Source organism: Balearica regulorum, chromosome 1 (assembly GCF_011004875.1).
Source record: "Balearica regulorum gibbericeps isolate bBalReg1 chromosome 1, bBalReg1.pri, whole genome shotgun sequence".
Lineage (NCBI taxonomy): Eukaryota > Metazoa > Chordata > Aves > Gruiformes > Gruidae > Balearica > Balearica regulorum.
In genome coordinates this window covers 23222800-23246346 of record NC_046184.1, presented here as the reverse complement: position 1 = coordinate 23246346, position 23547 = coordinate 23222800, and the positions used below count along the sequence as shown (strand labels likewise).

At 38.2% G+C, this 23547-nt stretch overlaps 1 protein-coding gene across 5 annotated transcripts; it reads right to left on the bottom strand.

Annotated features, from left to right (window-relative positions):
- Nucleotides 1-5474: 5474 nt before the first annotated feature.
- On the bottom strand, nt 5475-20803 carry ZNF800 (zinc finger protein 800). 5 transcript variants are annotated; one of them, XM_075742915.1, is made up of 6 exons: nt 20688-20803; nt 19852-19962; nt 17477-17572; nt 14038-14181; nt 9339-11088; nt 5475-7937 (listed from the first exon to the last, which is right to left on the bottom strand). In XM_075742915.1, coding segments are annotated over exons 2-6 (2052 nt in total). In that variant the 5' UTR covers nt 19913-19962; nt 20688-20803; the 3' UTR covers nt 5475-7936. The 5 variants fall into 5 exon arrangements, with proteins under 5 accessions (XP_075599030.1, XP_075599019.1, XP_075599024.1 ...); XM_075742904.1 differs by having other exon boundaries at nt 5475-11088; XM_075742909.1 differs by having other exon boundaries at nt 5475-11088; nt 19852-19959; nt 20688-20798.
- Nucleotides 20804-23547: the final 2744 nt, after the last annotated feature.

Genomic DNA, 23547 nt, shown 5'->3' with positions numbered 1-23547 from the left:
AGAAAAATAGGGCTAGACAGGGCCTGAAGATCTCAAATCATTTACTAGGTGCCTAGTGCAGGGAGAGAAATATTACTCCTGGCAACTGTTTCTCTAACCTATTTTTAAAGGCATAAATATAAGAACGACCACATTGTTCCTGCCTGGATCTCTCCCTGCTCTACCTTGCTGTTTTCAAAATCACCTTCTAGGAGAGTCCATAACCAATTTTTAAACTCCCAAATCAGTGTTGTTCGTATCACTTCACTCTCCAGAAAAAAAATCACTGATCCAACACTCTCAAATGCCAAGTGGTTTCAAAACAGCTTTCAAAACAGATCAAAAAAAAAAAAAAAAATCCTACTTCTAATAAATCAAGTGTTTAAGTTAAGCTAGAATAATAAGCAGATTAATAATAATTCAGCATCATTCAACAACAGCCAAACAGTAAAATGTTAAAAATAGGACGGGGGACTACACAGTCGAGTAAGAAGGTGACCACTTCACTACTTGATGGAAACAGAAAAACTACAGCAACCACCTTCCACAAGGGAAGAATGAGAGAATTGTCCTGCAGCTATGCTACTATAGCTATCACAGCTACATAGTTTTATCCTTTCCTTCTTTAAGAGATCCTTACTCACATACTAACCCTTGCCCTCAAAACCTGTTCCAAAACTTAACTACTCCACTACTTTTAGATTACATTGCCCTGCATTACACTGTTGTAGAAATTAGAAACCAATCTACTGAGATGAGAAAATTAGCTCCATGACACAAAAATATATTGTTCTGTATTTCAAGATGTGGAAGTATCTGTTAGTCTGTTTTTGAAGCCAAGAATGTGAATACTTTGCTTGCCATTTCCTACCACCGTGGGTCAGTCCACGGCTGTGCATGCATTCACGAGGAGTTTCAAAGGTTCCCTCCATGCTTCCCAGTACATGCTTTTCCTAGATGAAATTTCTTCTTGAAAGGAAGTCTCACTCAAAACATAACTGAGTACCTGACTCTGCATTGCTGCAATCAGTTAGTTGCCTTAACATTTACAGAGAGATAAGACAAGGAAAACAAACATACTATCATTGCATCTTGATAAGATGACTGTAAACTAAAAGACAGCTTACTGAAAACAAAAATTTTGAAAACAACTCTTCAAAGTGGAGTATCTCCAGTATTACCTCAAAGAGCAGAAAAGCAAATTATAAAGTTAGAATCATGAAATAATTATAATTAAACTGTAACTCAGAATAGCAACAGCCAGATGAACTACAATTTCAGAGATGTTTGCATGCTGTTACACTGCAAAAACTACGGCTTGCACAACTGGAACTGATCCCAGTCTGACCTTCCAGACATTATTGACATTTAAGAAAATAGTTCCTTCAATCTTTTAAACGTTGAGGATCATTTTCATAATGCCTAATTTGTTAGTAGTTCCAAGCATGGTTCCAACGTACCTTCTATACCAGCTGCAAGCATTTTCACTTACAGGAATCTGCAATATCAAATGGTTGACTTCAGTTTCTAGGACTGCCACTGCAGACGAAACTCTCTAAAAGATGTTTGTGCATCTACCTGAGGCATTCAGCATTCAGAAATCACTAACACAATATACTTAAAATGCATCAGTCACCTTAATAGGACCCAGACAGATAGTTAGTCAAAGGTAAAGAGAGTTCACTGTTTCATTCAGAAAAAATAAATTCTCAAACGACAACGAAAACCCAAATAAACAAAAAACCCCACAAAACATTTATGATGTTCCCAAAATGCTCCCAGCCATGGACTGTAAGAGGACTATGTTAAATTCTTGAAGACTCAAGTCAGAACAGTTCACCTTGGCACTACTCTTGTGTAAATGATGGGACCAAAGAGAGCATATGCCTACTGTCTTTTCTTGATAACAACACATTTCAAGGGGCGAGACAGTTCCCTCAGAAGGACATTTACAGGACTCATAGGTTTACCAGAAGTAATTCTAGCTTTGGACACCAAGAAGAGAGAGGAGGTTAGTCAGTGCATGTCATACGAGATGCCTCTTACATGAAAGTTTCTGCTTTCCCATCAGTGTCCAAATGGTTCTCCACAATACCTCTGTCCCCAAGCAGTGAGGACACAGGTAATGTATAGGCTACATAAAACCAAAAAACACTGGGTTACCATGGGACAACTGCTGCCACTGCCCTGGGCAAGTAGAAGCAAGGGAGAGCACACTTTCAGTTCTCCTCTCCTAAGCATAACTGGGATGGTCAGCTGGGAGATACCTTCAGGCTGCTGGACAAACATGGGAAGGAGGAAGCCTGCAATAACTCTAGTGGACTTCTAAGAGAAGCAAGAGACTTGCAGTAAAATGAAAATCTAGTCATGGTGGAAAAGAGCCTTTGACAGACCTCAGGAGACGCAGCAGGCAGTTGGTGCAAAGTAGAAAGACACTGGGAGTTAGCTCATACTAGAAAGAATGAAGCTTGCATGCAAAGAGGGCAGAAGGAGCTTCATTTTTCAATTTTTTTTTTTTATTTTTTTTTTTTTACATTTAAACTAGCAGATTCTGTTCCGATACAAAGTATTATTCCTCTACGTTAATATTTTGTGTTCTAATAGCATACATATTTCACAGGCTGGAAGGCTGCTGTTGTAGCCATTTAAAAGAAAATGTGGGACAGTTTCACCTCAAGGCTCTGGTCAACTCAACTCCATCACTTAAAGATGTATGTATATACCTCAGACTTGCTATCTAAGTTCTCCCCAAGTAGCCTATCAACATTCTCTCAGCTTTCTCATTTTTACACTGACATGCTACACATGCACAATTCCATGTCAGCATACCAGAAAGATCACCTCATGCATCCTTGCTTGCATGTCAACACTTACATCCTTATCCATTCCCAAATCCCATAAACACAGAGAAGTCTACTATATGCAAGTGTTCTTTGAGGAACAAATGTCCATATTTACCTACTGAGATTTAATAAAAAAGAACAAAGTCTCTTTAGTTCTGAGCAAGGTCAACGGAGGTGTGCACCTTGTTTTCCTCATTTATACTAATGGGAACAAGTACCCTGAACCAGCACAGACACCTGATCTTAAACCCTGTGAACCCAGACACCACCTAATCCATTACCAGTTTGACAGCACACAGAAAAACATCTCAATGAATTTGGAAAGCTGTTCCAACTTTTGTATCTAAGACAAATTATTGACCTCCACTTACCTGCCAATAGCATGAATGTGGTTTTGATGGGAAATGCAGCTTTACACATTTAAAGGATATAATGTGTCCATTTTAGGCCAGTTTAATCTAAGCTGCAACCGACCTGCCTTGCCACAAGACAGTGACTTTGAAACATCTTACTCGTCCCTTTGCTGAGAAGGGCTGTAAAACTCCAACATCCTGGAGAACAAAACATCTGAGCAAGGGAGGGAATAAATGTAAGAGCATGTGCACACAAGATATCCTGCAAACGCTGGACTGTGATTTTTTTGGTCAACATTCTGCCTCAGAGCTCACTGAACTTTTTTAGGTAACATCAACAGCTGTGGGAAGATCATCAAGGCAGAGTGTTTTGCCCCTAATAAAGGGGCAGACTCCCAGGCTCAAAGCACGTAAGTAATGTGAAAGAGCAAATCCAGCTCAGCCAAGAGAGCTGAACTAGCTATGACTCCAGAAAGGCCTGTGCTGAGAGGACAGACCAGGTAAATCTGAGCTGCCTTAGACTGAAATGGCAGGAAAACAACCACCACCACAATAAAAAAAAAAAAAATACCGGTGTTACCAGATGCTAATAAATATAGTGCAGTGGATCATCGACACAAAAAACCTCAATCCTACCTGCAACTGACATAAAACCACTATAAAATCTACTTCTGGAGAATAACCTTATAGCAATATCAAAGAGAACATCCTTCTCAGCCATCCAGACTTCACAACAACCATGCCAGCATTGCTCCTGGCAACACAGCAAAACAGTTCATAGTTTAATCTATTTTCAAGAAAAATGTATTTGGTCTACGTGCTATCAAAGGCTCAGACTGTCTTCATTTCCCACTAAATCCTCCAAAGTCAATGATATTGTTTCCTCACTTGAGACAGAGTTCCAAGTATACAACCCTTTTATTATTACCAGTGTCTTGCCAATCCCCAAAGGGATCACTGAACCCAAACAATCCTAACTTTTCAAATTACATTCCACTTTGTGTCAATGAAATTATTACTTTTAAGACCATAACTGAGGGATACTGGCAAGCAAGTTCCCTACGAAAGAGCATTAAAACATATTCCACATCATTCACTTCCCCTCTGCTCCCCTTTTCAAGATGGGTGGAGAACCTTTATACCCAACCAGTGGTCCCTCTTGAAAGTCTCATCAGTACAAACACCAGGGGTTCACCATCAATGTAATTATTGAGGTCCCATTCTTCTCCACCCCTCATCCCCCAACCAACCTACTGGTCTGCCTTTGTGGTTAACCAATTGTATTTCACTGTTCAGCAAAAGAGAGTGATGTAAAATACCTACTCAGTTCTTTCAGCCATCAGTCAAAACTGATCTCATTTTCAAAGTACTTTGAACACTTGACCAGTCACACAAATCCTTCACACAGCAGCTTCAAGTCCTTCCCAGCTGAATCCAATCAAAAAACAAATGGTGGCAATGACCATCAACTCTCTAAGCTACAATTTTCTTTATTTCTCCTACAAAATTGAGGGGACAAAACACTACAAGGATTTCAGGCCCTGGAATCTAACATTCCGGACAGAAAAGACAAGTAAAACATAAAAATATAAGACACTCCAAAATTAAACACAGAAAAATAAGCCCAGGAAGACCAGACACACTCAGCTGAAGTATGATTAACTAAAGAGAAGATGGTTTTGAGACAGAAGTCAGCACTTCATTAGCCCAGGAACTTCAGCAAGATTGATGCCTCCAGGATCAGAAACTTCCATTTGTTGTTTATGCAAGATTTCACATCAATTTGATGTTAAAGCTAGCCCCTCAAAGCCTTAGTATTAGAAGGTACGTATCACTTACAACAACAACAAAAAAAATCATTCTTACATACAAGACAGGTTTCCATACAGAATGTTTAGATCATCAAAGTCTTCTGTAAGGTATCTCACATCCACTCTGAATAAAAATCTCTTTAACAAGACTCAACCTTAAACCTGAAAGCCCACTGAAGAATTTACATTTGTCTTTGGCTAGTCCAACCTAAATGAGCCAAACCAACGTGCCTTATCAACAACATAAGACTGCATCTCAGTTAAAAACTCATACCCAGACACATTGATGTGTAAGCCCACAGATAAATGCCCACATGGATCTTGATTATATTCAAACCTTTATTACAAATTTTCAGGATTTGTAGAAAAATACATATTGTGTGAATTAAGAGCAATAATCAGCAGTCCTTCTCCCTTCAAATTTTTATTTCCTCCCATTCAAAATGGTTGCAGAGAAAGATTTAAAAAAAATCACTAAATTGAACAAGTCCATCATAATCAGCATCATTTATTTTCATTACTGGAAAAAGAGAAAACAAAGCTATTCCACAAGTCAGAAAGAAAGAGAGACTTGTGTTTCAAAAGAGCTACCCAGTAGATTTAACCTCATAGGAAGATTTAAAAAAAAAAAAAAAAGTTGTGGCAAATGCTAATTAAGCCACATCTTCAAGAAGAAATACACTACCCAAAACTTTGAGTAGAATAAAATAATTTGTAGCTGTTTATCAACATGGATGCAGCATTGGAGGTCCTTTAGCAGAAAGCTTACCTTTGAAATAGGAGTAACTTCACCTTCACGCATTTCAAGATGCAGACTGCACACTTACCCAGAACAGGCAGTAGAAACCACAAGGATTAGCTGAGAAATGAACAATTATTCTATCACTACGCCTGCATTTTAATTTCCTAATCTTAATCCACAGGCATTCAGGAACATTAGTTAAAATGCACTTACATAATTCCTTGATGTCTTTCTTTACAAAAGAATAAACAGTGATTATGGCAGTTCTTTTCTTATATTCCAACTATAAAAAGTAACATTGGATGGCCACCAACATTATTTGCAATGCAAAACTAGGTAACCATATTTTCTTATTTAAAAAAAAACGCATAGCCTATCTCTTTCAGTATCAATATTTGCTTTTGTTTTAAAAGGATAATAAAAACAAGCTTTGCTTAGTTAAGGAAGAGGTACCTTTACAAGAAGCAAAAAGCTACTATGAACAGTGCTGTTCTAAAAATATAGCAAGGGTTAGCCTTCAGTGTGGAGAAGTGTTCACTCCACAAGTGCCAAATTTTTAATAAGAAAAAAAACATTTATTACAACAGAATATTACAAACAACAGTGATCAAAGAGTAAAATTTTACAAAAATGCAAACATTGTAATTTCTGATTGTGGAGCGACAGATATTGCAGGTTTACAAACACAACATCTTTTTGTTTATGCACACTTAAAAGTGATTTCCAGTCTGCTTTATTTTCGATCAAATACAGTACATTTATCCACACAAAAGCATGTACATTCAATATAGAACATTTTGAGCAACAGCTACAGTCCAGTTCCCATTCACAGTATTTTTAGTGCAATGCACTAACAGGGCCAAATATTTCTCTATCCATAAAAGTATTTTTACTCCTGATCTTGTGATCAACATTTTTAGATATATTTTATACAAAAAGTATATATGAACACGAGGTACCTCCCTAAGTAAGGGAGTGAACCTATATAAAAACATGGTATTTCTTCTGATGTACAATACCTTTCAGATTGTAGCAATTTGACACAAATCACTAAAACAAATATTTTCTAAATAGTAAAAAAAAAAAAAAAATCCAAACCAAAATAGAACAAAAAAAATACCAAAAAAAATATGCATGAAACCTGCCAAGAATTTCATAATGGCAGGCATGCAACTGTTTTACTACAATCTTGATTAAAAGGTTAAAAAAGGGGTCTAAAACATTTTGCAAATTATACAAAGTCAAGTGCTACCTATAGTGGTCATTCATGATCTTGAGAGAAAAAATATGTTGAGTTTCTCCCATACTATCCTCCCTTTTTATTAATATTTAATGACATATGCTAACATTATAAGTGGTTGTGCACAGATTGTCTATAATACATCAGCAAATATTCACTACCTTCATATTAACATTAGTGTGTTGATCTTTCAAAAAATACACTGAAAAAATAAACTGCAACTATCATTAAAGTGCTTGTGTATAATTTTTTTTTAAAAAAATTAAAGAGGAATGTGGATATTCTTGTAAACTTCCTAGATGTTTACAAAGTTGTCCTATGCACCACATATGGAAATAAAATGGAGATCTTTGAAGCAACCTCAGTACAGTGAAATTCAGAACGTCCCAGAAGCGGGAAATTAGTCAATATGAACAAACTGATATTATGGCAAATACTAAAAATTAGTACAATTCAGCCAATATACACTACATTGTTTGCTCTTATACATTCATTTGTAATAAATTTAAAACGTATGTAACACACATTTGCCAAAGTAGGGTATCACAAAAAAGTTAGAGCTGTTCATCAGTTAGCACTACTAGGGAGGACCAGTATGCACGATGAGCTCTCTGAAGATGATTTCCTAAATGAGGAACAAAAATCTTCTTCCAAAGCTGCTGTTCATTAACTTGCCTCTGTACTTTCTTTAATTTCAGAAAGTTCATTCTGTATTCTGTCAAACCTCAACTGCATAGAGATAACTGCTAATTTAGAAGCACGTGTGCATTTCAGCTACTTCAGTGTTTTGGGAGGAGGCACTGTCCTACTAGCAGTCAGGGTGTTTATTAATTTAGTAAGAAAACAACAGCTTATGAAAATATTTCCTCCTTATAGTACCATTATCAAGATATTAGCGGTTCCAACAACAAACTAAAGTCTTTTTCATTCAAATGAATTCCAAACTTTCCGAACATCACTTGAACTTATCTGAGGAGAAACAGGAATAAATTAATACTTTGAGTTTACCCATATAATTCTGTTTTAAATTACATGACATAAATAATTTATAAGACTAAATTTTTTATTCTTGATCAAAATGCAGAAGTCACTCCTCCTCTTAAACTCAGCATAATTCAGGGTCCAGCTCAGTTCATTTTTGAAGTTCCCTCTCACTTTAGCCAGGATTTGTTACGAAGTCACAAAAGCACCAGATTACAATTTAACATAGCTGGGTGGAAATTCACTACAAAAGCCGAACACAAATCAAATTACCTCCTGGGAAACAGTATTTCAGAGTTGAAATATAGAACAAGGCACATACACTTGGTTTTCTTTTCACCAAATATGCTAGAAAGTAGTTCTGAATAAGGATGTTAAAAACTCTTATAGGTATCGCTACTGTCTCTCTTCATTATAATTTTTTTTTACAATCCCCTAACCTTCAGGCATCAAGTCAGTCATTCTGAAATGCAAACTGACCACATACATTATTTCCTTTTTTAAAAAGTCCTTTTAAAAACAGGCCATCTTTAACATGAAGGCTACGGAAAACAGAAAAAATACAAATACATCCCCTCCAAGTATAAAAATATTCCCAGAGTACCATATAAGCAGAAGTTTAGAAAATTTTTGGCCAGATTTCTACACATATTTAGGCTTAAAACAAAAATTCTTGAAAAGCCTTGAACACTTTAAAAAATAAATGACCAAGAGTCTCCAAACCCATGCTTATATAAATAAGCATTAAAAGAATCAAATCCTAAATCTGATTATTTTAAAGGTGTTTGCAGGCACCTGACTCATACTGATTTTAAATCAAAGCAATTAAGCATCCAAATTATGTTCAAAAATACTGTTCTATGTCCTTTTGTTGACAGAGCATAGGCAATACACATTAAAAGTAAAAACAAAAATACAGACATGATCATTTCAATAAGTTCATAGAGATTTTTTCTGTCAACAGCTTTTACTGTAGTACCTTTAATACTTCTTTAACTGGGTCACAGAGAAGTTAATTAACAGGTTAAGTTATTCAAACCAAAGTATTGTTAATTTTTAAAAAGTACTATTTTAGAAATGTGCGTATATTAGCTTGATCGCAATAGATGCCTTAAGACAATTTAAAGAGTTGACTCAGTAGTTTAATCTATATTCTACTCCAACTTCCTACAATGACAAATTTAGAAATTAACTCTTTTCCAAAACACTAAAAACAAAATTTAAGAAACAAATTTGACATCTACCTTACTATTTAATCTGCTAAACCATAAAATCTATAGAAAAATATGTTTTCAGCAATAAAGCAACAACAGCAAATGAAAGGCAGTGGTTTTGTTTTGTTTCTTTAAAAAAAAAAAAAAAAAGACAAAACACTTTTTTTTTCCTCACCAGACAACAGCTTTAGATCTTGTACTTCTGCCTTTGGTTTTATTTTCTTCGGGTGAATGAGATACATTTGCTTTGTGGGTTTTCTTATGATGTTCTAGAAAAGCTTTTCTGGCAAAGGCTTTCCCACATCTATTGCATCGGTGCAGAGAAAAGTTTTTTGTTACTTTTACTTCAATGCCAACATCAGCTCCTTCATACTTTTTATTGGGAGAATTAGAGGTGACATCCTGTTTTGAAACAATCTGTTTTGTTTCATCCCTCTGAGGGCCTCTTTTTGTCACCTTATTTAGAACAAGATCAATTGGCTTTTTTATTGCTCTAATTTCTAAACTTGCAGTTATTTTCCCAAGGTAGCGTGGTGACTTTTTATGAACTACAGTTATATGCCTTATCACATCACGTTTGCGACGTGTTTCGTAAGAGCAGAGTGGACACCTGTAGTATTTAACATAAATGTTATTTCCATCTGTGTGTAATTCAATGTGTTTTGTCAAGTTCTGTTTAGAAGTAAATTGGCGTTTACAGAGTTTACAGTAAAGCTGCTTGAAGTCAAAGCCAGCTGAAAGTTTTGGCTTCCTGGTTTTTTGCTGGCCACCTGCAGCAGATGCATTGGTTGATTTAGAGGTTGATTTAGAGGTTGATTTACAGGTTGATTTAGAAGTTGATTTAGGGTTTTCAGGATCCTGTTTAACTTTATTTTTCTGTGCTGACGGTGTGCTCTTTTTCTCATTTGAATGATTTGTTCCCTTTAATTCATTCTGCAGAGAAAGGGCAATGGATGGGGGTGAAGGTTCTACAGAATCTGCTGGTTCAACTTTTACTTTTATTTCTGTGCCATTGGCAGTATTGTTGGATCCTTTCTCTCTTTTAGAGTTCTTTCCAGAAAGAGTTATCTTGTGAACAATTTGCATGTGCCTTTTCAGCATTATTTGTGAACTATATTTTCTCTTGCACAGAAGGCATTTGCATGCAGTTAAATTGTATTCAGCCTTTGAAGACGACTTTTGTTTTCGGGTCTTAAAAGAATTTTTAGCAGAAACTGTATCCAAGAACAAAGGTTGCCCAGGCTTTGTAGCTATATCAGGAGTAATGGAATCCCTTCTTAATCCTCTATGAACTTCATCAAAATGCCTCCTTACGTTGGCTTTTGTAGCAAATGATTTATAACATACAGGACAACTTCTGCCTAATGTTACAAGAACATTCTTATTTCGTCCTTTTGTGGAGCACTGATTTGGTTTCTTTTTCGTTTCTATGTACTTCTTCAGCTCTTCCATCTTTTTTTTGTGCACTTTTCGAATGTGCCGGCGTACACTGCGTCTGGAGTGAAATTCTTTCCTACAAAGACAACATATCAACTGGTGGCCAAAATCAGAATTATCCAGAGAGTCCAGCTCAGGATTTGCTACTGGAGGCTGTTCTTCAGGAGTAGGTATCACCTTGTTTGTAATGGGATCAGCAGGAGGTAATTCTACAGTCTCCCCAGCTGGGACTGGGGCTGGAGCTGAAACAGTCTTGGGTTGCTCAGTGCTGGGTTCCTGTATCTGTACTGGAGCTTGATCAGGGGTACTACTACTTTCTGTGTTCTCATCTGGGCTATCAGTCCTTGATACGTATTGAAATACAGCATTCTGATTAGTTTCTATAGGTTCCAATTTAATTATGTATTCTTGCTTATCTACCCTTGGATAGATTGCTTCCAGGAGGTCATTTATGGCTTGACTCTGTTTATCATTTATATCTGGGAGGTCTGTGAAAAGAGGCAAAGCTATTTTTTAATGACTTCATAATTTCAAATTATTCAAATTTCAAAGTCTCTTTCAACCACTGTGTCAATTCAGTCACCAAATTTGCACAAATCCTGTATTTGCACTATTTTTCTGACCACTTATACTAAGAGACTTTGAATGATCATTTTTACCACATCAGTACAAGTGACTTTTTTATTAAAAGCCAATGTTAGAAGTACATTCTTCTAGTGTGCTAATGTAAAAGCCACCTACACTAAAAATTAGTTTGCCTGGAATTGAACTGCTCTTTAAAAATCTGTATCAATTGCAAAAATAATGGCATACAACTGAGCTTGTTCTGCATGTGTGCAACTAAGCCTGAAGTATCATTAGAAATTGATTTTCCTACTGCTGGAAATGGGCATTCTCAATAAAAGAACCTAATTCTGGAAATAAGCTCTTCTCTGTGAATTCTGAACAGTCCTTAATAAAGAATGAAATGCCTGTGTAACCTGAGCATGCAGATATAAGTAGATAAGAGAGAACTTAACTTCTGGTGCAGGGAAAGCTTTCAGAAATACCAAAGCAGTTAATAGGCTCAGTGATACAGTAAGATAGTAAATGTTAAGGACAGAAAAATCCTGTATTATTCAGGGGAAAAAAAATAACTTATTTGGCTCAGTTTTTATTGTTTTGAGAAATTAGTACAAATTTAAGAAAGAATAACTACACTGATGTTCACTAAAGGTAAATCCTGTGTTCTGCCCTGATAACGAGTTGGAGCAGACTTAAAAAACAAGAAGCATACAGGCATTCTCCTTGTTTGTCTGATGCCAGTAAACATCTCAAGCTGAAGTTTCCCTTTAAAGTACTGTTTTAATACACCTAGTTTCAAAAACATTTATTCGAATGCTGTTGAAGCATTTATATTCTTGGCTACCACAATGTTAAGCGGTACTTTTTGTTTGTTTGCTTTACCAGAAATACTGATAATTTTACTGTCCGGTAATTTTGCTGCATACCCCACAGTTTTTGTATTATAAAAAAAAAAAAAAAAAAAAGAAAAACAAATGATTGCTCACATTTACCTTCACATCATTCATGATTTTACAGGCCTCAGTAATATAATGGTTTTTAAATGCCGAATTAGTTCAGTGATCTAGTTCCCAACACAGCAATACTAAGTATCTGCACTGGCATAACTAAGAAGCCATGGTGCTACACCAAAACGGTGAGGCACTGAGATTATACAGTTCAAAATTATCCATGATGATTTGAAAATGTGATTCCTGGTAACAGCTAATTAAAAACCCACACTTAGTCAGGGTTGTTCCTTCCACACTGCCAGCAATACGTGAAAAAAGTGTCAGTACAAGAAATATGCTGGTTTGTTGCTCAGAACCCATATTTTTATACTGAATTATTAGCACCTTTTGCAGTCAGTTTCAAATGGGACTACCTATATAATTCTTATCGAGGGTAAAAAATCCTTCCTATTTTACAGCACCTTTTCAGATCATTTAATGACTACACTAACATAATACATCTCAAAAATTTGTCAGGGAATAGTCTTTGGAATTTTTCACTGTGAGAATGCTGAACTTTTATTCCTACCTCTTGTGCAGTATCTTTTAATCTTATTTGTGGAAAAAAAAGTCCATGCTATTCAATAATCATCATATTCAATTTTTTTATAAAACAGAAGTAGTTATATAGTTTTATTCAGAGCATGTAGTAGTATTCTCTTCATTTGCACCCCTCCTAGTGAACAGTGAGCTCTGAAAGCTAACCAGCCAATTAAATGGTGGCCAGAATGTGAGGAGCTAGACAGGAAGTCTTTACTCAGAGTATTTTTATTTTGCTTAGAAACTTTTGCATCTAAGTCAGATGCACTTTGTTTTGAAAATACCACTCATGCCTTTTCACAGAGAAGCTCTGTGACTCTCTGCAACTGGCCAAGCACACTCATTTAAGAAAGGTGAGTCTTTTCACCTTATCCTTCTCAACACTAGCTGACACAACATAGGAAAATAATTAATTGCCTAGATAAATCTCTGTTTGTTCCTGATCTTTGAAATACTGAGGCAGGAAGGCGTTAATCGGGAAAGAAAAAAATCCTCATTGCACCTATTTTGACCTAGTCAAGAAATCAAGATAATTAGAAAAGTTTGCAAAACATTTCTGAATGCTGACAGATTCAGCTTTACTCAGAGCAACAAAAAGTCATCACTTATAGTCACCTACTTCTTTTTTCTTCCCCTCATCATTTAAGTTACTTGCTTTTAATAATAAAGTTTAATTTCTACAACAAAGGTGGTGGGCTAGGCATGATCACATAGAGTATCTTTACGCAGCGTAAGGTGAGGTGAGGCAGTGGGAAAGAGGGAGCATTACTGAAGCACAGGTCCTTAAAGGAAAGGGTAAAATTTTAGTCTGCATTTCATAATGAGTAAGACTGAAGGACTGTGTTCATGACACTGAGTGCTTCCCAAGTACAGCAGAAAATTGTGGATATTGATCCAAGTCACAGGATTCAGCTGAAGTACATCAGAGCCATGCTGATCTAAAACTGAAAAGTGTTGTTAGATCCACACTTTCTTACGAGATTCATTTCCCAGTGCTTTGGCATACTTTTCAGTATCTTTGACAGTAAAGAGGGAAAGACAGGAAAGAAAAAGTGGAAGAAGGAATAAAAAGTATTAACAGTGACACACTCTTCATTAAAAGGTTGAATGTATAAACTAGCTATCAAATTATGACATTGACATGGGTGTCGGTTGTTAAGGCATATTAAGTTAGTGCTGTAGCTTCTTTACTACCATAAAAGTGATCTACATGTGTTACTAATGAAAATTAATTCCACTTTTTTCTTTGCGTTTTGTTTCTGGTGTGTTTGTATAAATGGTACGGAAAGATAAGTTTCTCAACTTCAGATAGCTTTATTAAATATTTCAATTAGTAAGACTTACTATCATCCATCTGGAGACTTGGAGGACAATAAAACTTTTTATGAGTAATTAAATTCGGTAATCCTCTGAAGAGACTCCGGCACAATTTACACTCAAAAATGGTATCCACATCTTTTAACAAGATATGTTTTAGTTGTTTAGTTCCTGTAATAAAAGAAACGTTACGCTTAAGGAAGGTTTTCTGTTCAACTTTTAATTCACGTCATCCCATGAAAGCAGAAACATTTTAAAACATGACAATTGTAACAGTATTTTATCTTGTGTTAATGCTACTTCGTTGCACTGCAAGTTTATAATACATACTCCAATTTTTACTATGAAAACAAGCCTAGTTTGAAAAAAAAAAAAAAAAAGAAAAACTCAAGGATTACGCACATCACAGTTTACAGGGAAAGCATGATGATTTACGACAAAAACTAACAGCTAACATCAGGAAGGAGTCTCTATTACAGTAACTGTTCGCTGCAATACAATTGCCCAACAGGAGAGAATAAGCACCTAGAGCATTTAGAAAAGCCTGCAGTATTTTTTTCTTTCACCTTATCCAACAGTGCTAAGAAAGCAAGACGTATACAGCTATTCCATGTTGAAATAGCACCCAGTAGGGCAAAAAACTACAGAACATAAAATAAAACAAAGGGAATAACTAACAGGTCAAGAAATGTTACTACATGTAGGTGTCTGACCCAAAATCAAGGTGATGATGCTTAGGCAAGAAAGTAGAACTGTAGACATACTTTCAGCCTGCTGAAAGGGAAATACGTAAGTCAGAAATTTTTCTATGTGCAAGTTTTCCAGACTATTATACATTGTATTTTTTTTTAAAAAAAAACACCACAAAAATAGTTTGATCTAGCATTGTTGATGTATTCTAGCTCCTGCTTTGTTTAAACTCTGAATCCATTAGTTAAGTTACACTTCAAACCCACTCCTCCATTTCTCATCTCACAAAAACTATGAACGTAATGCCTACAATTAGCAATGGATTACTAAATGATGAATGCTCACCCACTCCAAACTGGGAAGAAACACTAGCTAACAAAATTCAGCTAATCTATCTTGATTTTTTCTTATAATGGAATAAATCAAAATTAATCAAAATTAGTCCAATGAGTAAAAATATAATGAAACTGGAGTAAGAATAAATAATATCAGACAACTATGAGACATTCTTCAAGCTGAAACAGAAGTTCAACACTTAAGAATTCCTTTTAAAGATCAAACTCAGAGTCACACTGCAGAACTATTTCCTAAACAAAACTCTTTCAAATATTAATAAGTTCATAACAACTATGAGTTCTGCAGCACAAACGGACCTTACCAAGACAAATTTTTGTTTCTTGGTGTAACAGTAGTACTACAAAATTTTTTACAACTGAGTTTTAGCAAAGCACAGTGTCTTCTTCTTCAACAACTGCTTAAAAATGGGACCCAAACTTGACCATCTGAGGCTACCATCCAGTTTCTGTCCCCTCCTATGACCTTCCTAAGCCACAGCCCTAGCCTCTTGTCTTTTCCTCTCACTACTCTTTCTTCAAGTGTTACTAACATCACCTTCATCTGACTTGCATTTTTACAGACAGACTACTGGACAAATATTTAGATTTAGTGAAAACTCCAAATTTAAAAATTGTACAGAGTTCCTCCAAAAGCAAGTTGGTTGGTGTGAAATCTGAGTAAACATCATTTGAGTTTCTGCATGTAAAGAAAATCACTAACAAAAACCCAGCTGAACAGAACTGAAGACGTTCCATGTAAATAAAATTCCATTAAGCTACCAAACTATAATTCAAACAAAAGGCCTCCAATTTGGTGATAGCACACAATAAACCAAAATTTGCCCATGCCGTTGATGCATGCCCTAGCCAGAAACCCCTCTCTGAAACAAACAAACAAAAAATCATCTAATTTTCTACTATTTCCCAAAGAAGAGACACACAAGTCCCTCATTCTCTCTCCGGTTATACTGACAGTTCAGTGTTTTTCTGTTCATGACTGAAATGGTTTTTGTCTAATCCAAATTACTGGGCTTAAGAACTACTGAGTGAGATTTAAGGATTTATGACATACTAGAGGTCAGACTAGATGACATGGTAGTCACTCTGGCTTCAAACCTTCCTTATGCAACTATGGAGCTTTTCACTGGTGGGAATAAAAAAAATAATTGGTCCTTTTGAACTATACTGTAGACCTTTAGTGACTTCTGGAAACAGCAAATAAATTTAAAACATCAACTGTTTTTGTGGACACAGCAGGCAGAGAAAAAAATAAGCATGTCCTTATTCTTCACCAACTGCAGATTGTGGCAACGAGCAGCCAGTCTTCCGAAGCCTTCTCTATTTTGTAGTTACATCTAATTGGAGCAGGTGACACTTTGCAAATTCTGCTAATGTTTGTAAATGTTGAAACTAGAATAACATCACAGTCACAAGAAATGGATACAGAACATTGGTTATTACAAATATTTCTCTGGCAGAAACACCAAATTTCATGCCTTTATAGCAAGCATTTTCATTTTTAGAAAAAAAAAATCCCTAGATTCAAATTCATCTGTTATTCTTACTGCTTTGGATGACAGAAGCTTCTGCTAAAACCACTTAAATTATTATGGACAATACGCTGGGTTTAATCTCTATTTCTTTACCACAAAAATCAAAATAGTTACTTTCCATAATGAAACGTTGCTTGTTTAAAACTAACCAGTAAAATCGTGGTAAAGTCCTTTTGCGTTCTGTGCAATTTCCCTGGTGCAGATGACTGAAGGTAGGCAAGGTAAGCTATCAATTTAACATCTGCCAGTGAGGACAATCTAGAAGTAGCCCAGACTATTTGCAACTAGTTCTTGCTATTACCAGTAGAGATTCCTTTAATCTCCTTCAATTTTTAATTAATTACTTTTTGTAATAACTGCTGTGTTCTTGCATCAATGGTTGTGAAAATAAAATGTTTGGTTTGCCATATCAGAAGCATAGAAACAGCTAGAAAACATTAAAGGTTTCAATCATTGCTGGCATGCTCACCCAAATGCTCAGTTGTTATTTTTAGGTTCATTGCTATGTATTGCAACTCCAGAAAACAATCAACAACTTAAAAGTCACATAATAAAGCAATTCTAAAAAAGTTCAAGGTAAACACTAAATTTTACCATCATCTCAGGAGTTTTAGGATAAACTCATTAATAACAGCAGGAGGGATGACATAAAGCAGAACAAGAAACCAAGGTTTTAGGGTTTTGAAAGATGACTATACAGCAGGAGCTGTATCTTCGTAACTTTGTATGAAAAACCTTATTAAAAGAACCAGTACCTAATATCAAAAACCTACAAATATTTTGCAAATATGTAGAAAATCAAGTGCTGGGGTTTTTTTAATATACTAAATACACATAACTCTTATAACAAGGCAATAAACTTCTTAAGAGTCAGGCATAGTTTCATACCTGATCGAAAACACTCAATGATTTGTTGAATACCGGATTTTGATGTTTGCAGAGGCTGCTGTAATAATGGAGGATCACCAGGTTCCAACAGATGCACTGAAATATATAAAAGGATAATAAGCCATTAGAGAACACTCAGGTGATTATGAGTTATGATTTCTGTGCATACAGTAAATTAGCTAAAAACAAAGGCCAAGACTACAGAAAAAGTTGTCTTACTCAAAAGTTTTCATCTACGCAGAATTAAAAAAACAGCCAATTATGAATTTTCCAGCCATGATACCTCTGACAGTCTGCTGTCATTTTGATTATTCTTTTAAAAACACGTACTCAAAGCTACGTGTATCAAACACAAAAACGTATAAATATACAAAACCAAATTGACTCATTAGAAATTTCCATCAATGAAAGAACTTCCCCAGGACAATCTACTTGACTGCCATCATTCAAACCACAACAGATGTACAAAAAACCATTACCAAATACTGTACTTCACAGCGTACTATGCGATTGCAACGTTGTCAGTACACATCTAAGCACTGAATACAAATCTAAAGTAGCAATGATTAGAAAAAAAGCACAAGTAAAACTAAGTTGTATGTACCAAAAATAGCTATTATAATATTTTTAACCAATAAAACCACATTCAAGAAACGCTTCTGGTTCAAGCAAACTGCTGAAGTAATACCTTATTTCCAAAGTTTCATTCCACATCACAATCTTTGTAACATCTATTGAAACATTTATTGATCAGGATGATTATTAGCTATCCCAATACACAGTATTTATGCATATGAAAATTAATAGCATTCCATTGCTGTATATGCATAAGGCAATTAATCTTTGCCTAGAGGGAAAACCAAATTTAAATGAATAAGAGCACTTATGCAAGAAGGTGTTTGCAAAATCATTACTTATGTCTTCTTGTTAATATCTCATTCACAAAATAACTAGTTTTGTAGTTCATAAATTGGCTCCTACCTTATCCACTTGATTTGATTTTTACCCCCACTGTAAGGTTTCCATTTCTAAATGAAGCATTGAACATTTCTAAAAAATTAATCTTTAAAAAAGAGCAGTAGAAGTATAGTATGAAACTATGTAGAGATATTAAGTGCAAATAGATTAAACACATTTTGACAGGCAAGTTGTTCTAAAAGACGTAAGGTTATAAATAAATTCAAGCTGAAAAGAACATCAGAAAGAAAAGCAGTCTAAGAAAAGAACGATAGAATGAACACTCCACCCAACCACGCTGGCCCCATAATATACTATTATATATACGAACACATAACAACCATTACAAATCAGCTAATCGTTTGGGGATCTCTAACACAATGACATATTGTATTCTACTAGCCTATTCCCTATTCTTCAAAATAGTATATTTTGGTTTGTATACTGCCTCTAATATGAATGTGCAACACCCACTGACATCAAGAGGAGTGACATACATGAAGCAGACGTAACACATCACTGTTATTTGTAAGGCAAGAAAAGTATTTTAGCTTTTCTAAAGCATTATAACAACTCAAAAATATTTCAACTTAAACGCAAAGAAATGTTTCTACTAGTTGAACAACCCCTACTGTCAAATTATGTATAATTAAAGGAGCATTATCAAAGTTGCCACGCTCACACTTTCAACTATTAATTCCCCAAACTGAGGCCTTTCTATTCAAAATACAAGTGAAAGCATCCAAATAACAAACTCTGCAACAAGGCAATGAGAAAGGAACCAAATTTCCTTTTGGGTTACCAGTTATAACAGTAGGTAGAACAATCAAAAAAAAAAAAAAAAAAAAAAAACCTCAGACTAGCAAGTTGGCTGAACTTTTGAAGTATGCATTATAATTTCCTCTGATGGCATCTTCCATGTCATACAGCAGTAGAACACAAATACACATTTTAGGACTTTGTGGTTTGTTTGTTTTTTCCTCCTCTGAAAATATGATCTCTGACTTCATCAGAGCTCACCAGAGGAGATGTAAAGTAAAAACACAGTGAATGCAAGACATTGCCAGAAACGTCATTTTACAAAAAAAAAAATCAGAATATTATACTTTTTGAAAACAAAAAGGCCAGTTGTTTTACACAACTTCTTGCCTTCCTCTGCTCACTGCATGTAATACCCATGTGGTGGTGGCGTGGGGATGACTGCACATCCTGCAAGAACTGAAAAATTATCTTCCTGAAATAATTTTAACGTGACAGTTTGAGGATAACAAAAAAAAAAAAATTCCAAATAAAATTCAGAAACTTTTTACATCCAAAACTGTCACTAATGATGCATATTTGCAACATCAGTTGCAGTTTCCGCAAGCTTTTAACGAAGGAAGGAAGTAAAACTGCCAAAGCATCACACACCACCGTACCTGGTTCACAGCATCCATGGTGATGGTGGTCAGTCTGACAACACTTGTCCCTTAGAGGCATTTTCCGTGCACACGACCTACTTTCCTTCTACATCCAGCAGCTCGTTTCTGCTAAAATAAGCAAATTAACTGTCATCCCCGAGGAACAGGCGGCTCAGGACAGCGCTAACCTCGCACACCCACTTCCTACAACGGCACCGCCGGAGCAGGCCAGGAGGCAGCTGCACCCTCCGCGCAGAAAGTTTCCATTGTTTACAGCAGGTCTCACAACGCCCTCTGCAACGGCCGCTGCTGCGAGCCCGGCCGCGCCGCTCCGCTCCCTCCCGCCCGGGCCCCGCCACCCAGCGCGGCCCGGCCCGCCTCGGCCACCTGCGCCTCGGCCGGCGGAGGAGAGTCCCCCGGCCGCCGCCAGCCGGGCCGCTGTCCTCCCCGCCGAGGCGAGGCGAGCCCAGCCGCCCGGCCCCGCGCCCCCTCAGCGGGCGGCCGCCGCCGCGCCGCTCTCCCGCCGCCCCTCGCCGCGCTCCGTCCCCACCTCCCAGCCCTCCTCCCGCAGCCCCGCCGCCGGGACGGCGTCCCTCGGCTCCCGCGGGAGAGGGGGCGGGGAGAGGAGGAAAGTTGCGTCCCCGACAGCCAGCGGCCGCAGCCCGCCCGCCGCCGGGCCGGGCGCCCCCCGCGGCGCTGCCGGAGCTGGAGCCGGAGCCGGGCGCGCCCGCCGCCCCGCCACGCGCGAGCCCGGGCGGGGAGGGGCGAGCGGCCGGCAGGTGACAGCGGGCACCGAGAGCCGCCGCCGGGAGGGGGAGGGAGCGGCGGGCAGGCCGCGGTGGGCGAGCCCCTACCTGGGAGAGGACGGCCAGCTTCCCCCTCCCCGAATAAAACTTTATTCTCCCCTGTCCCGCCAGAGCGGCGGCCGCTGACCCCGGAGCCGGATGGGCACAGGGGCAGGAAGTGACTGCGGCCCTGGCGGCGAGCGGCCGCGCAGTGCGCAGGCGCCTCGCCCGCCGCTCCCCCGCCCGGGCCGCACAGGTGCCGGGTGGTGGCACGCGGCGTGGCGGTTGCGTGGCGCGCTGCCGGGACCGGGCGCGCGGCGGCAGTTAGGCAGCTCGGCCGAGGATGTGGCGCGGGACCGCGGCGGGACGGCGCGGCTGGGCGCTCCGTCGCTGAGGGAGTCGCAGGGGCGGTGTGAGGCGGAGCGCCTCGCTGCAGGGGTTATCCGCCGCGCGGAGGGCTCGGCGGGAGTCGGCGCCGTCCTTGTCGCCGTGGGGAGAAAGGCTCGCCGCCAACCTCTGCGCACGACCGTGATGTGTAGGGCTGGCCTGAGGGCATCGGTGTTCGGACACCCGTGGGAGCAGCCGCCGTCACCTAAGATGATGGCATTTTTGCCCCGTCTCGGCCTGGTCTGCTCTATTACAGTTTAAAAAAAAAAAAAAACCACCAGTTATTCTAGTAAATTCACCACGAGAAAGGATAGATCAATGTTTTCAACACCCGGAGGAAAAAACTCGTTTTCTGAGAGAATTGCATGATGTATTAGATAGCGGCAAGAGGACGTTGGTGCGCTGTAGTGAATGGCCAGGCAGCTAGTGTCTCCAGATACTGTCGTGCACTTCTCTTCGTAGCTTGGGTTGGTGAAAAGGTAATACTTGTTTTTTGCCAAAGCAAAGGATGCGAGGAAGTCATCCACTTAAGGAAAAGCTTCTATCGTTTAAGGAAAACCTTTTGTAAGGAAATACAAGGGATAAGCATGTCATTACAGAAAAAAAGCTGAGCGGTGGTACTAACACGGAAACAATCTGTTAAGCTGTGGCTTGTGACAGAATCACTTCTTAATGGAGATGGGATTCATGGTTTCAGAAAAAGTTCAAAGTCAAATCTACCATTCATGTTAGAGTAAAATGTCTTACTATACTGTTTCTCAAATCAGACATTGAGAGAGAGGTTTAACATCTCTGACCATCAACTTTTGAGCAACATAGTCTTCTTTTAAAATATGGACATTCGGTTCACCAATAAATCTTCCATTTCCAAAGCAACAGGAGGCCAAATTCAAACTCCTTAAAGTCCATTTGGGTTTTGGTTAACTAACTTGAGGCACTTCAAGTATCAGAGAACACTTTGAACAGCCTAGTGCCAAGTAGCACCTTAACTCTGAAGTACAGCAGAAGTCAACTGAAACCTTCATGTTAGGCTTCCAAACACAGGACTCTGCCTACACCCAGAGGTGCTCTCATCTTGAGCAGAGCTACGCCCTGAGCTCTGCTGCCTTTTAGACACAGGAAGAGGTTTAAACTCCACCCAGATGCGTAGCTGTGTTCAGCCCATGTATAATGCACTCAGGTAAACCTATTGAAGCTCATGGGTAACGGAGTGCCAGGAACACAGCTGTCAAGTCTTTCTCTGCACAACAGCCTACTGACTGTAGCACTTGCCCAAGAAGTAACAAACTTGGAGAATTAGTGCTCCCCACCTCCCAGGAGAGGTGGATATCAGGTTCAGAGTAAGATCATCTTCCATTCTCGCCAATGCGACTGGGCTACAAGTGTCAAAATAGTAGAGTAACAGCAGCTTAACTTTGCATCTTGGTCATTTACCATGAACTTTGGTAGCCCCATTACCAATATCGTTTTCTTGAGTAATCAAAAAATAAGAAAGATAAAAGCAACCTGCAAATCATAAACCGAGCAATGGAAATTCAGAAACTTCTGGTTGTATGTCAAGTGACTGAAGAGGTTATAACAACTTTTGTGAGTGAATGCCACCAGCTAGCACAAAACCGAAGCAAACGTCATTTTTCATTTCCTGGTAAACTCCTGGCAGAAAGAACTGGAGTAACAGAAGTCTGCTAATCTTCTTACAATCCCAACCATCATTCATCTTAGTCTCAAAAGGGAGGTGTTTCACACGTTTCCAAAAATAATCATCCAAATGTCCACTCATGCCTCAGAAAAGTTTTGGCAAGACATGATGTCTTCAAATGTGAGCTATCCAGTAGTAGTTCCTCTACCTCTTCCTTGAACTTTACTGATAAAAACTAATAAAATTTCTGAAGATCCAGCTTGTTTATGGGGACAACGCTTAAACAGTGAGAAAAGGAATCCAGTGCAGATGAACCACTGCGTGGAGTCAAGTGTTAAGACAGCAAGAGTGCCTGCCCAAATCAGTGGCAATGATGTTCCTCAGTTCAGCACCCCAGTGAAGCATTTGTTAGCATGCCATCGTCCTTTGCTGACGTCCAGCTCACTGTAGGATATTTTACTGTAATAGTAATTTCTTAAATACTAAGTTACCTTGGTATCAGCTTATAAATGTCATCTAAGTGCAAGGATCAAAGACAATAGACAACTTCTGCCAGTTCTATAACTATATTAATTCCTTTTCAGCTTCAGAAAAATCATGATTTCTTATATATCGCACAATTTTAGATACAGGTCAAACCTCATATAAAATTACAGAGCAATTTAGGCTGGAGGTTATCTTGCCCAGTTTCCTGCTCGAGAGCAGGACTGTCTTCAAAGTCAAATCAGGTTGCTCATAGCCTTGCCCTGTCAAGTCTTGAAAATCTCCAAGAGTGGAGATTCCATAACTTTGGGCTACTTCTTCTGTGTTTAGCCACTCTCACTGTGATTTTTCTCTCCTTCTACCCATCAAAGTTTCTCTTTTTGCAGCTTACGGCCATTCTGTCTTGTCCTTTTCCTGTTC